The following is a 15,124-nucleotide window of genomic DNA, read 5'->3' as shown; positions in this document are numbered from 1 at the left end:
GAAAAAGCAGGAGGAAACCTGGAGCTGGGCCCAAAGCTCGGCTGAGCGAGGAGGCAAAACCCAGCAGCTGGAAAAGGAAAAGGAGCGACAGAACCGAGACTCCTCTTGGCACAGGCTCCCTCGGCACAGATGATGGCGGCTGGCTCGGCGCCCCTCGGCTTTCAAAGCACAAACGTGGGAAGACGGCGCTTCCGAGGCAGCTCTCCACCCCGGCACCGCCTCGCAGATCATCCCCCCCCCCCCGTCACCCTCAAGCGCCCCCAGCGTCCCCCAAGGCACTCGGCTCCTTCCCCGCGGCGCGCCGGCGCCACTCCGACACGCAGCGAAGACCCGGGGGTCAGGCCTAAGAGGCTGAACCACCCCAAAACCGGGCTTGAACCCACGCAAGAGGCAGGAACCGGCGGCAACCAACCCCCCCCTCGCCACCCAACAACCCGCGGGGTCGGCCTCGGGATCCAGCCGTACCCTCCCAAGAGGAACGAGCCGGACTCGTCCCAGCCCCGAGGAGGGATTTAGCGACTCGGGCTGTTAATTAACATTTGGGAAAGAATCTGCCAGGGCTCGGCCGAGACGTCCGTCTGCGGGGGAGGCGTTCGCCGCTGGGGAAGGCGAGTGGGCGACGCTGGGATAAACCGCGTGGGACGCCGGCCCGGTGGTTTCACGGGTAATAAATCTCCCCGGCGTGGGGCGAGGCGAAACGTCCCCTCTGGCGGAGCTCATCTCGCCCGTCTCCGCCACCCCCCCCTCCCCGAGCTCGCAGAGGGACTCGCTGCCCCCCAGGGAGCCCCGCGGGAGGGATCGAGATCGGGAGCAGCCCCCGCGCTTTGTCTCCCCGTCCTGCCGGGGGAAAACGCTCTCGGGCAAACAGTTTACACCGGGGCGGAGGTTAAGGCCGGACGCGGCATCACGCCGGCGCTTCGAGGCTCCCCCCGTCCTTCTCCGCCGCCCCCGCCCTCAGGAAAGCCCCCAGCCCTCTCTCCCTGGTAGGAATAACCTCCGCGGTGTCATGGAAACCGGTTTCCTTATTTCTCCCTCATTTCAGGAAGGAGAATCCGTCCTCCAGGCGATGATTAACCGATGACAGCTTCAACCGAGCGTCTACTGCCAAGGCGGGCGGAGGGAGTCGCCTCCATCTGCGGTGCTGAAGAGGGGGGAAGCTGAGCCAACCCCAAATAACGACCCAAAACACGGAGCCACGGGGCCTGGAGTTCAAACCTCCAACCTCTCACCAGCTTTACCAGAAATTAAGGCAGAGGCAGAGGGAGGCTCAGGACACTCCTTTTATCTCCACCCACCAAAACATTCACCTTTAAAACGAAAGCATTTTACAAACAATACAATGTCGACACCACTTAGTTTCGCTCCGCGTTCAAAGGAAGAATAAAACATCGGGGGGCGGCGGGGGGGGGGGGGGGACGGACAGGACGGGCACATGGAAGTTACGCAGAACCTTAACGGCGCACGCGGCGGAAATTAAAACCCCGGAACCAAATTCCTGATGTTTCCAGACAGACAAGGCTAAGGGAGACAAACCACATCGGTGTTAAATATAGAAAAGTTTTCAAGGGGGAAAAGAGGTTCTCGTTCACCAGGTCGTGACGCAGCACTGGTTCGCACACATGCTCGAAAGGAAAGTCTCCTAGTACAAAGCCATCTAGAAAACAGAGACCGCACAAAACCTAGCTACTAAATGAAGGTTTGGTAAAAAAACAAAACAGAACAACAAAAAAAATCCTCTATTTTCCCCCCAAAAAATCACTTTACAGGTAAAGGCTTCCACTGCCTAAGTGAGTTTAGTAGGATGAGAACTCAAAACATGTGCTATGGAATTCACAGACACGTCAGGTCTTTTACACATCGGCTTCCCCCCCTCAGAGTTCACTCCGCATCCTCGTCCTCTCGTGCTGCAGCAGCTTCCTCGCCTTCTTCCTCCTCTTCTTCCGCCTCCGCGCCTTCCACTGGCTGCTGCTCCTCTTCCTCGGGGAGAGGCTCCTCTGCGGGCGGGGAATTCTGCTCCTCCGCCTTCTCCGCGGCCGGCCCCGCCTCCGGTTGTGCTTGGGCCCTTTCTGTCTCCGGCCCCGTTTCCCCTCGCTTCTCCTCATTCTCAGCTCCTTCTGCCTCTGGGTTCTCTTCGGGATCCTTGTTTTCCTCATCTAGATTTGTCTCCTCTGGAGTTTCTTCTTCTGGATTTTCCTCTTCCAGGTTTTCCTCCTCTGGATTTTCTTCTGCGTTTTCCTCCTCTGGATTTTCTTCTTCTGCATTTTCCTCCTCATCCTTGTTTTCGTCCGCTCCTTCCGCTGTTCCTTCCTCTACGTTCCCACTGGCTCCCCCTTCTCCTTCCTCATGCTCCTCTTTTTCTTCTGGGTCATCCGTGAAAGGATTCTCCCCCTGAAAAGAGAAGACAAAACATTCGTCTGCCGCGCGCCGAGCTGCCGCGGGGAGTCCCCCGCTGGCCACCCGCCACAAACCCTCCCCAGAAGCCGAGGGTTGCGGCGGCGCCGAAAGGAGCAGCTCCCGGCCGCAGCAGCGGCCGCCTCGAGAATTCAAACCAACGCTCGCACGAGCCGCGACGGCCGGAGGCCTCGCTCGGCGCTCGGCGCGGCAGGAGATGACGCGGGACGTCACCCGCGCCGCAGGGACTCAACGACCAGCGCTCGGGATTATCAAAACCCTCCCCAAATCGCCTCAGGGATCAGCTCCGGGGGGCGCCCTCGGCCCCTCAGGTACCGGCTTGACCCCCCCCCCCGCCACCCGGCGGCTCCGCAGCTCCTACCTTCAGGTACCGCTCCAGCTTCTTGCTGATCAGCTTGTTGTTGAGAATGCTCCTCGCAACGACGAGCGACGACTTCTTGGACTGCTCCATCATGGCCTGCAGGGAGGACACAACAACGGACTCGGAACTTGCTCTCCGTTCGTTCAGGAGGCCGGGGATCAGCAGCGCCCGCTGGGGTATCCGGGCAGGCGCCAGCAGCAACGTCTAAAAAAAAAACTTCCTCTTTCCTGCGCATTCCCCGAATCCTGAGCTTCGGAGCGGCGAGCGGCGGGCAGCCCCGCGGGCGGTTTCACCCCCTTCCACCGCCGCCGGCATCGGTTCCTCTCGCAGCCCCCCCGGGGGCCGAAGGCGAAAGTCGGCGTGGGGAGCGAAGGACGGGGCGGGGGGCACAGTAACGCCCCCGGGCTCAGAGCCGCGCGCCGGCAGACGCGGGTCTGTCGCCTGCCAGCCGTCCCCGCGGCTCGTGGGGCCAGTAAAGGCTGTAAGGACAGGCGAGCGGAGGCGGGGACGCGACAAAGCTGTTCGTTTTGCAAGGAACGGGGCGAGAGGCGCGAGATCTCGTTTTCAGCTCGGCTCGAGGCTTCGCCGAAGGTGCTTTAATCCCACCGACACCTTGGCTTGCAGCTTCGGCACAGGGAGAGCTCCTGGGGACACCAGACCGTCCAAACTAGCCACAGACCGGGGAGGGACGTTTCTGGGGACACCGAAACATCCAAACTAGCCACAGACCAGGAAGGGACGTTTCTGGGGACAGAGAAACATCCAAACTAGCCACAGACCGGGGAGGGACGTTTCTGGGGACAGAGAAACATCCAAACTAGCCACAGACCGGGGAGGGACGTTTCTGGGGACAGAGAAACATCCAAACTAACCAGAGACCGGGGAGGGACGTTTCTGGGGACACCGAAACATCCAAACTAGCCACAGACCAGGAAGGGACGTTTCTGGGGACAGAGAAACATCCAAACTAGCCACAGACCGGGGAGGGACGTTTCTGGGGACACCGAAACATCCAAACTAACCACAGACTGGGGAGGGACGTTTCTGGGGACAGAGAAACATCCAAACTAACCAGAGACCGGGGAGGGACGTTTCTGGGGACACCGAAACATCCAAACTAGCCACAGACCAGGAAGGGACGTTTCTGGGGACACCGAAACATCCAAACTAGCCACAGACCGGGGAGGGACGTTTCTGGGGACACCGAAACATCCAAACTAGCCACAGACCGGGGAGAGAAGCAGGGAAGCGAAGTTCTCCCTGGTTTCAGAACTGCCTGAACTAAACCCTTCCAGATGGAGGCTCCTGCTGCCGCAGCCAAAGCCTGCGAGAGACCCCCCCCTCCCCCCGCGGCTGCCCACTCACCCGGCGGTTGTGGTTGTGGTCGAGCGACTTCAGGTGTTTCTGGATGATGCCGTACTGCATCGGGATGAAGAGGTCGCAGGCGGCACAGTGAGCCGCCTCCACCTTCTTAATGAAGTGCTCCATGCCGACGTCTGAAAAGGGAGGTACGGCCAGCGTTAACTGGAAAATCCGCGAGGAATTGGGGCTCCAGCTTCATCTTTCCTCCCCAAACCGCCCCAGGTGCTTTGTGCTTTTCCGCCCCAAAACGCTTCAGGTTTTGCCTCCCCAAACCGCCCCAACCTCACGTTCGAACGCTTCCCCCCACCACCAAAACAGCCTTCCCAGCGGGGGGGGGGGGGAGCAGCCGAGCGGCCCGGGCGCGGCGCAGCGCGCCGCCCGGTGAGCAGCCACGAGCCCGGCCAGACGCCGCGAGCTGCGGCTGCCCCAGCAGGGCCGGCCGGCGAGAACGGCCGCTCTCCCGCCAGCGAGGGGCTCCGCTCGCGCCCCGGCGCCGGCTCGTAACGGCGGGACGCTGACAGGAGCGCTCGACCCCCCCCGCCCCTGGGTTTTACTCGTCAGCAACGCCAGCGGGTTCCTCCCCTCCCTCTGGAGCTGGATTTTAGTGTTTATCGAGTCGAGGAGATACCCCCGACCGAGGAACCCGCGCAGGCGGGTGGTGGCTCTTACCTTGCGTCAGATCTTGGTCCCGATAGATCTGCTGAATGACGGCGTTGATGTCTTCGATCGCTTTACGACGCTCTTCGGTTTTCCTTGTTTTATTAGCGACGTATTCCTGCACGGCACAGCGTGTCACGTCAATCTTTCCCCCTCCCCCTCCCGGCTTTTCGGTGCTTCTCTCTCCAGCGCGCTCGCCCTAAACGTCCCGCACACCCCGCAGGCGCTGCCCTGCGGGTGGCACGGCCTGAAGTCACCCGCTCCGGCCTCCAAAATCTGCAGCGGGCAAGTATTTTATTTCCCGCCAGTATGTATTTTATTTACGAACCAGTAAGACCAGAGGTTGAGACGCGTTTGAAAGAAAAAGGGGGTCAAGGCAGAGCTCCGAGGCTCTCAGCCCGGCTTTACTCCAGCGGTTTCCGAGGTGGTCTCGCCGGACACAGAGCCCCCTCCGACGGCACAACCGGCCGGGTGACGAGGGGAGGGCAGGGGACGCGGTCTGGCTTTGGACACCGCCTCCCGTCGCCCCCTCCTCGGTGAGCTTCGGCAGGGGGGACAGCGCGGTGGGTCGCGAACTGGCTGAAGGACAGAGCTCGGGGGGGGGCTGTGACCGGGGGTGCCGGGTCCAGCCGGGGGCCTGGGACTAGCGCCGGGCCCCGGGGGGGCGCAGCATCAGGGCCCGTCCCACTCCCAGGATCCATCAGCGCCCTGGACGAAGGGCCAGAGCGCACCCTCAGCCAGTTTGGGGACGACACCGAACTGGGAGGAGCGGCTGAGGCGCCAGAAGGCCGCGCTGCCGCCCAGGGAGGCCTGGGCGGGCCGGGGAGCGGCGCCGGGAGGAACCTCACGAGGTGCCACAAGGGCAGGCGGAGGGTCCCGCGCCCGGGGAGGAACAACCCCCCCCCCCCCGTCCCAATCCAGGCTGGGGGTCGACCTGCTGGAGAGCCGCTCTGCGGAGAGGGGCCCTGGGGTGGCCAACGGGAGGGCCCCGAGCCAGCAACGGGCCCTGGGGCTGAGGTGGCCAACGGCATCCTGGGGGGGCATCCAGAAGAGCGTGGGAGGTTCTCCTCCCGCTCCGCTCTGCCCTGGTGAGGGCACCTCTGGAGTGCTGGGTCCTCTTCCAGGATCCCCCAGTTCAAGAGGGACAGGGAACTGCTGAAGAGAGTCCAGCGGAGGGCTGCTGAGGTGGTGAGGGGCCGGAGGGTCTCTCCTACGAGGAAAGGCTGAGGGACCTGGGGCTCTTGTGCCTGGAGGGGAGGAGATTCAGCGGGGACCTTATCCACACTCTAAATATTTCGAGGGTGGGTGTCAAGAGGATGGGGCCAGGTTCTTCCCAGGGGTGCCCGGTGACAGGACAAGGAGCAACGGGCACAAGCTGGAGCACGGGAAGAGGAAAAACTTCTTTACTCTGCGGGTGGCAGAGCCCTGAGCAGGCTGCCCGGGGGGGTGGGGTGGGGTCTCAAGATGCTCAAAACCCGCCTGGACACTGTCCTGCTCCGGGCGATCCTGCTTTAGCAGGGGGGGGTTGGACCAGGTGATCTGCAGGTCCCTTCCAACCCCGACCGTTCTGTGATTCCAAAAGGCAGCTCAGGAGCGTTACAGCAGCTCCATCATCATCCTCCTCCTCCTCCTAATAACACCACCGCCACCACACACAACCCCAGACTCTGAAACCCAGGGGACAGGAACAGAACCCGAGGCTCACCTGGAGAAAATCGGCGGTTTGTTGAGGCAGTTTGGTTCCGACAAACTTGAAGTGCTCCTTATGGAATTTACTCTCGAGGTGACTGTTCATCTCGTCGTCGTAGAAAGTCCGGTATTTGCACAACGAACAAACAAACTGGATCCTGTCGAGAGAGTCGGAGGCGAAGGGAAGCGACACTGGAATCGTTGCGGCTCTCCGTGGCACCGCTTTCTCACCGGACCTACTCCCTCGCTCTATTTCAGGGGGTGGCAGAGAAACTGGGGGAACTTTCCAACCCTTTAAGCATTTACGGGATGGTTTTCTCCCCCCGTTTCTAGGGGGGAAGCGCGGACAGCAAGACGACTGGCAGGAGAGCAAAGCAGCTTCTACAGGGAACAGACAAAGCACTGGGACAACTGGGAACAAAAGGACGGACCCTGGCAGCGAGTGTGACAGTCCCCAAGAGAAAATAAACCCGGGAGACGTTACCTTTCCACCATGCGATCCCGATGCCTCTTCTTTTGCCTCTCTTGAGTTTTCTTGCCCGCCTGCAATTTGCGTTTGATTTGACTGATCTCTTCTTGAATGGTTAAAGCACCTAAGTGTTTAAAGCAGGGTGGATTTCAGGGCACTACTTGAGGACACCACCTGATCAAAGAGAATTTCCCTGGACAAGTTTAGTCATCAGCCCGACCAACCCGCACCGCAGAGTCACGAACCTGCTCCCACCGGCCACCTACGCGTAAACCTTGGGTTTGCAGGACACCCCAAATTAGCTTTTTCCAAAAAAAAAATAAAAAAAAAGGACAAGCTCGGTAGGAAAACCGCAGCAGAAAGACTCCACCGCGGTTTCCCAGCCCTTTAATTGCTAGGGGGTTTATGAAGTTTAAATATTAATTAGTGACAGGTTTGATTATTAAGGTTTGAAGAACCACTCGCTCCGATTTGGCCGGCCTGCAAGCAAACGCTGTGACAACGCTCGGGCACGGGGCGGGAGAATTAAACCTTCTTTTTGGGGACAGAAAAGCCGCTTCTCCGCCCGGCACGTCCCAGGGTCACGGTGACGCCGCCCACGGGCGGGAGGGGCAGCAAGGACCCCCCCCCCCCCCCCCAAGCTCCTTCCCAAGGGGTTTCTTTCCAGCCCTCCGGCTTTTCTAAGCAACCTTCGGGTACGGCGGTGCCTCTCCGAGGCGGGAAGCCCCGTCCCGTTTCACGGCCTGAACAACTTACCCAGAGCCGAGCCTGCGGCACAGCGGGGGAAGTTAACTGGGGGGCCCTACGCTCCGGGCTAGCGGCTTCACCGACCTACCTTGACCAAGGGATCCAGCTCCTCCCTAGCAGGGCTTTTACAGCACTTCCTTATCCCTGAGCAGACACAAAGGATGGGATTCATCTGACTAAACGCAGACATCACAGCTGAGCTAGTCCCCTGTCCCCCCGTCAGCGGAGATCTGACAGGTCTCATCCTGGAGAGCGCCGCGGCCCCGGCAAGGGCCCCCCACCCCCCGCCCCGGTTCTCTCCGCTGCGATCCCACCGGAGCCTCGGCGGCTCTCGCTCGCAGGACCCCACCTCCGGTATCTCGCACGGCACCCAGCGTCCCCGGGGGACTCGGGGAGCCGCGCAGAAGCCGAGTCGCCCTTCGTTGAGAAGGTGCAGAGGTTTAGCTCAGGTCACCAAGACACAACGAACCAGAGGGACAGCGAAGCCACGAGGCAAACGGACTCTAAGAACCAAAAGGAGCTTGAATAAACCCATCGGACTTATTTGGGGATCTCTCTTCTGGCCACGTCGGAGCCCTCGACCGGAGCGGGGGGGGGGGGGGGTCACGCTCCGCACGGAGCTCGGAGCGCAAAGGAGCCGTCGCGCACATCGACTCACCTTTCTCCGAGTCTCTTCCCTCTTCATCTTCCCCTTCCTAGAAAAGGCAACGTTGGGAAGTTAAAGCCACCGGCTGGAGGCCGGTTTGGCGCCTTCGCCGCCCCGCTCGCCCTCCCCAAACGCTCAAAGCACGGCCCGGGGTGGGGGGGGAGAGCGACATCGCCTCCGGGTCCGGCCGCTCCCCGCTCCCTCACGCGGGGAACGCCGGCGCCCGCTCGGCACGAGACGCTTCTCCAACGCCCGCGGGTCTCGCGTCCCAGAGACCGCGCTCCGCCAAGCCGGAGGGTCAGCGAGCGAGGCCCCGGAATCCCGCGCTTTGGGATCTTCCACGTCGCAGGGAATCGGTTTTGGGAATAGAGCGGGAGTCCGGGGATCCCCCTCACCAGCTCCAGCACCTCCGACCACAGCTACAGCTTTTAACCGGGACGAGGCCGTTTTTCAGGAGTTACTTACCCCTCTGGAGCCCTCTTTCTCCTCTTTTTCTCCCGATTCTCCTTCCGTTCCCTCCTCTGCAAGGAACGGCACAGCATCAAGAGCGGCAGCCCAGACCGACGCAGCACGGAGCAAAGCTCAAGCCGGCGGCAGCTTCCCCCCGCGGAGCCGCTCCGCTCTTACCGTTGTCGGAGTCGGAGTTGTCGGAGCCGTCCGTCTTCGCCGCCTTGCTGTCGGGCTCGTCGGAGCTGCTCGTCTGCTTCCGCTTCTTGGCGCTGGGGTCTTTTTTGATTTTCTTTTTCTGGGGCTGCGAGGGGAGAGAGAGGTGAACGGCGGCAATACGAGTGGCGCCTTATTTTACTCGTTTGCAGCGAATTAAGCTTCCTGCGTGGGGATTCGGACAGGCAGAGCTGCTGAGGAAGGACGTCGTCCACCACAGCTCGATCCCGCATCACAGGAGACCGAGCCACGAAGGGCTGCGCCCTTCTCCTGCCTCCAGAAAACAAAGTTTTTCGGATTAAAACATCCCAAGTCTCAACACCGCTCTGCCACGGAGCGCGGCCGCCTCGCTCCGCTTCGGAGAAGAGAGGCTACGGAGCCGAGTTCTACGTTATCGCTTCCCTGAGGGGGTTTGGGAAGGCAGGAGGCGTGGGTCTGTTGGGAAAGGAGTCTCCGAATCGAGCCGAGCAGGCGGGAGGACGTCGCACCAGTACTCACTTTAAAATCCGAGTCCCACGTTTTCCAGTTTCTCCTCATCCGCTGTTTCATCATTCCTCCTCCGTAACGCATGTTTCCCGAGAAACCTCGCATCCCCTGGAACATGCCGAGTTCCGGGATGATGTTGTGGGAGAAGAGGGAAGGAAGCCGGGAGGAGCCGTGGGGACCGAGACCTCGCGATCCCATCGACTGCGGAGGCTCGTTCCACTGTCCGCCCATGCGCCCGGGGTAGGCAGAGGCCATGGGTCTGTTATTGCGTCCGTCTCTACCCCAATTCTGACCCCGCTGGCCAAAGTTGTCCCGGGCTCGGTTCTGGTATTGATCCCGGCGGCTCCCGTAGAAGTTGTCGTAGTGACCCTCGTAGGCGGCGTCGTTGTCGTGCTCGGCCTCGCCGTAGTCGTAGCCGGAGCGGTACATGTCGCGGTCGTTCATCGAAGACCTCGAGTCGTAGGATTCGTACGAGTCGTACCTGCGAGAGAGGCGGCGGCGGCGGCGCTGGTCAGGCAGACCCAGACCTTCCCGGCCCGTTTCCCGTCGGCTCGACGCGGGATGGGATTTCGCCGCGCGGCGGGACGGGACGCGGAGCCGCCGGAGGTGGTGACAGAGCTTCGGGGTGTGCGGAACCAGGGACCAGACCTTGGCGCCAGGGAGCCTCTCCAGCCTTTCCTTCAACAATTACCAAAATATTTTAAAGGAAGAATAAAAAAAGAAAGCCAGCTACACAGAGCAAAGGCTCCTTCAGAAGCTCGGCGGGAGGGTTTATCCCTTTTTCCTCGCTCCCCAACGAGCTTTAGGAGCAGCTGAAGCAAACCAGGAGCTGCTCAGCCTCACGGCCAGTTCCACCTTATCCCAAAACACTCCCGGGAAGAGCGAGATTTCCTCCTCAGCGGCTCAAGGAACACCTCGGCACAACCCACCACCTCCTCCAGACCCATCCTTCCTCGCTCCCCGCAGCCGATCCAGCCGTCGAGGGACCGTTTTCCCCCACGGCGAAGCCAACGCGCGCCCCACCTGCTTTAAATCCCGTTTTTCCTCCGGGAAACGAGGCAGCAGAGGATTTTTAACCTTACAGCCTGCCACACCGAACCGTTTCACCCTGGAATTCAAGGCTCTGCGCGTTTGCCGGCAGCGCTTTGGCTGCCAAGGCAGGCGAGGAGGAAGATCCAGAACGGATCCTGCCGCCGAACGAACCAGCCCGGCCAAAGCGCGACCCCCTCGCCGCTGCGCTCTGCGGCAAAGCCTCGAGAGCCCGGGGACCGGCGCCAGCAGCGGGGAAAAAAAAGAGGCATTTGTGGCCCCCAAGGCCAGAGGAAAGTCACCCCGCGGCCACGAGGAGGGACGTTGGGGCTACAAAATCAGGTCAGGCGCCGGCGGAGGAGCTGCCAGCGTCCGGTTACCCGTAAGCCGGAGCAGCTGGAGGGGGAGCAGCTCCTTTCCCGCTCCGCTATAGCCCGGAGCCGAGGTTCTCCGAGGGATTTCTCTTCCTCGTACCACGTTTCTTGTGAATTCCCGCGCAGAGCGGGCAATTTTTAGCTTTTTAATAAAGCCCACCCCCTCCCCAACCGGCGCCGCAGGGAGGAGCGTGGCTGCGAGCAGCCGAGCGCTGCACGCGACATCAACACGGAGAAGCCCGGAAGGGTGTTTGAGGGGCCAAGAACCCGGGGAAGGATTCGGCGACCCCTTTCCGGCGCGGTTAAGCCGAGCGAGGCACCAAAAGAGATGGGGTGGAGGCAGTACTACGGCATCCTTTCGCAGGAGTCCCCGTTTCGGAAGCGGAGGAGCAGTTACATCAAACTCACCAACGTTTCCTCCTGAGTTTTACCTCGTCCAACATATTTGACTTAAACTTCAGGCCTTAAACACCTGCAGTAAGCGGTCGCCCTGCAGAAATCCCAAGTCCTGGCTCAAAACTCACAGCGCACGTTAATAAATACGAAATCTCTGGGGCCGGAATCCTGTTTATTAGCACCCAAAGACGAACCCGGAGCAGCGCGGGGTTGACTCCGTCCTCGAGCTGAGCGCTGGCTACCAAAACCGCCCTGCGGCAGCAGCGGTCCGTCTATTAACCAAAATTAGCGACTTGAACTCAGATTAAGCACGGAATAGAGCCCCGTTTTCCTTTGCGCTGCTCTGGCAGCGCATCGGCAAGCTCGCGAGAACGTTCCTTAGAATTATTATTTTACTGAAACCCCCCCCCGGATTTCAGCAAGGCTGCGCCCTAAGCCCCAAATCTGGGTTTCTTTTTTTTTGTTTTTTGCAAGACAAGGATGAAAACATAGTGTAAAAATCCCATTTCACAGGCACAGGAGGGGAGAGGGGGACGGCTGAGCCACGCTCCCTCCAGCCATGACGCCGGAACCAGTCAAGAGCGAGGCCAGCGAGGAGCAAACCGCGCGGCCGCGGCTCCGCGCGTCACCGCGGCTCCGCTCGTCACCGCGGCTCCGCTCGTCACCGCGGCTCCCCGCGCTCACCTGTCCCCGCCGGAGCCGTAGTGTCCTCCCTGCATCGCGTCCGAATCCATGTGCGACACCATGTCCAAGCGCTGGTTCATCTTGGCGATGACGGCGTCGGCGCTGCCGCCGCCCGAGCCGTCGGGGTTCATGTCAACGTCCGAATTGGCCATTTCCCAGGAGTTGGAAGCCGCCATGCCGTAGCCGTAGTTGCCCGAGTTCTCCTGGCCGTAGCCATAGCCGTAGCTGTAGCCCTCGTAACCTGGAGCAACGAGAGCGCCGCGTTTGTTCCCGGTTATCCAGCTCCGCGGATATTTTAGTTCGAATTAAGGTGCCACAGGGAGTGAAAATTAAAGAGAAAAAAAGCTCCATTTTCTCCCTCAGTCACTGATAAACCGTGAACTGTTGAGCTCGGGGAGGTTGAAGGGAACAATCCGCTCATCTAAGTCCCACAAAATGCACCCTACAGCTCCCTCGGTCTCACCGGCTCTGGAGCGGAATAAACCCGGCAGAGCCGCCGTGGAAACCTGGTTTGGGTTAACACACCACAATTTTAAGCTGTTTTTTTTAAGCTTGGGACGGAGCTGCTGGGACTAGCCGGGTGCAGCTCGGCCATCCCTGCGCCGGGACCTACAGAAGCTGCTTTATCACCCCTTAAACCCAACGGGGCGACGCTACAGCGCGTCCCCGTCCTCTTCAAGGGCAGAACAGCCGAGCACGAGAGCAAAACCGCTTTCCAGCTCAGCGTTTCCTACGCATTTTACACCAGAAAGCGCCGGAGAAGCTGCTCCCCTTGCTAAAGCAGCCAAAATTGCTGTAAACTGAGAAAAAAACCACCGTAGGAATAACACACAGAGGCAACTAAAAGCCTCCTGAGGCTTAAAATTTAGGTTTTTCTTCCCCCAGCCTTGGCACAGATGCAGAGGGAGTTTGGATTGCGGCCGCCTCCCCCAGCCTTCAGCTGCATCATCACCTGCACCGGCGCCACCTGCGTTTTCCAAGCAGCAAACGGGGTTTTTTGGGGGTAAACCCACCCCAAACTTCAACTATTCTGCCTAGAACAGTTTTTCTGCGCAAGCAGTTACAGCCACAAAGTTTTCTGTCGGCTCCAACACGAATTTTTAAAGGAAAAGAAGAAAACGGTCGCACAGAGGGAGCGGTAAGAGGCTGCACAGGGTCCGGGGTGCGGCGGGGAGGGCGGGTGTTCGTCACCGACCTCGGCCCATCTCCCTCAGGCTCAGGGAACAGATCGGAGGTGGAAGGTAATAAACAGAACGTGATTCTAGTTTTTACTGTACTTGCCTCTGTTCGTCCCAGAGTTCCAGTCTCCATAACCTAGAAAAGAGGAAAAAAGCAATTAGGGACGAGTTTATCGCCACTGGGGCTGAAGAGATTCTCATTACCCAGCGTCAAAACGGGGCGACGGCCCCAGTGACCCACGAGGCTTGCGCCAAACAACGAAGAAATCGGACCTAAACGTCGCCCCGGCACGGAGGCAGCCCCCCAAGAGCAACACCTTTTGCTTTTTGGGGTTTTGGTTTTTTTTTGGTGCGTTTTAATTTCAAGCTGAGCTCCCGCTAACGATTCCCACAAGTGAGCGGTTCAGGAGCGGAGGCGAAGCGTTCGGGGGTCTCGCCCGGAAGAAAGCCCGCTCCGATCAACGCCTAAAAAAAAAAAAAGGGGGGGAAATCGGGACACAAGCTTCAATCCCGCCAACCTGCAGCCTCCCGGGACTGACATTCAGACGCCCTTTGAGGCGAAGCGTCTCTCGACGGCATCGCTGCCCTTTGCCCTTGCAAGGAACCAGCTGGAAGATGGAAATACCGGGACGGAAAGACGCGGTGCAGGGGAGCCCCAGGCCGGGATACCGACGCCCTGCGCTCCCCCAAGCGAGAAACCCTCACCCCAGCGCTAATTACCAAAGCGTTCGTTAGCCAGGGTGCGCGTGGACACACCTGCCCTCCGCCTCGATCGACACGCACGCCGTGGGAAAGCGACGTTACCTTGCAGGTTCTGGTTGCGGTTTGCCCCTTAATTAGAAGCTCCTCGTCCCAGGAGAAAGTTAATTTATTAATTTTCTTGTTGTTTTCCCTCCCCAGGGGCACCGTTACAACCCGAGCCACGTCCGGCCAAAACACTCGACGCGAAACGCAGCGGCGAACCGCGTCCTACGCGCGCCGTGCTCCACAGGTGAGCCGAGCTGCCGCTCCAGGAGCCAGCGAAGGAATAAAAACGTCGAGATCAAAAGGAGAAAAAGGCAAAATCGCCACTAAATTCGGCGGGGAGGAGAGTTACGGCCGTAACCCGAGCGCAGAGGAGGAATCCCTGCCCAGCCGCCGCCGCCGCCACCAGAGAGAAATCACTGAGAACCTAATTAACCTTGATGAAAAAATAAATCGATTTTCTGTCAGAAATAGAACCTGGCGCGCTCCCTTCTCCCCCGCCACCCGCACCGCACCGGGGCTGGGGGTGCCCGGGGAGCACCGGGCCCCTGTCCCGGGGCTGGAAGCCGGAGGGGCCAAGGCCATCGGGTGGCTCCGAGGCGCTGGGCCGGAGGCAGAGCCGCCTGCGGGCCCTGAGGCCCCGCTGACACGGGGGACGGGGCGAGGCCGGGCGGCGGCGGCGGCGCCCGTCACCCCCTCAGGGGCCCGCCCGGCCGCGGCGCCCGCGGGCTCCGGCCTCCCCCCGCCTCACGACCACCCCCGAGGCCCGGCGGGGGCCGCGGCAGCCCCGGCCGCGTCCCGGCTCCCCCGCGGGGCCGCCCCCGCCGCCATCTTGCGCCGCCCGCCCCTCACCTGAGTAGCTCATGATGGCGGCGCCGCCGCCCGCCGCCGCCTCCTCCTGCGCGAGACGGTAACGGCGGCGCGCGGGCCCCGCCTCCCCGCCCCATTGGCCGCGCCGCTCCGCCTTCCCCGCTCTCATTGGTCGGCGGCTCCCCTCCGCGCCCCGCCGCCATTGGCCCGGCCTCTCCGCGTGATCCGCGGCTCCCATTGGAGGCCGGCGGATGTCGCTCCCCGCCTCCCTCGCGTTCCATTGGGCGGCCCCCGCGGCGGTTGGCGGGCGGAGGTGTCAATCGCGGCGCGGAGGGCTCCTCGCTCAATGGAACCCGCGAGGCCGAGCGCTGATTGGCCGGCGCGGCTGTCACCCGGCGAGGAGGCGTACCCACTAGC

The 15,124-nt window shown here is 61.1% G+C and overlaps 1 protein-coding gene across 1 annotated transcript; it reads right to left on the bottom strand.

Moving 5' to 3' along the window:
- Positions 1-1,433: 1,433 nt before the first annotated feature.
- Positions 1,434-13,311, bottom strand: AKAP8L (A-kinase anchoring protein 8 like; the record flags this gene model as incomplete). Its single annotated transcript, XM_086478881.1, has 12 exons — positions 1,434-2,388; positions 2,774-2,869; positions 4,139-4,269; positions 4,805-4,910; positions 6,498-6,639; positions 6,966-7,074; positions 8,356-8,392; positions 8,809-8,864; positions 8,971-9,094; positions 9,505-9,973; positions 11,976-12,216; positions 13,257-13,311. Coding segments are annotated over 12 exons (2,076 nt in total), but the record flags the coding sequence as incomplete, so codon positions are not given.
- Between the last annotated feature and the right edge of the window lie 1,813 nt (positions 13,312-15,124).

This window comes from Leptosomus discolor, chromosome 28 (assembly GCF_034619465.1).
Source record: "Leptosomus discolor isolate bLepDis1 chromosome 28, bLepDis1.hap2, whole genome shotgun sequence".
NCBI classification, from domain to species: Eukaryota; Metazoa; Chordata; class Aves; order Leptosomiformes; family Leptosomidae; genus Leptosomus; species Leptosomus discolor.
This window is presented reverse-complemented; position numbering and strand designations above follow the sequence as displayed.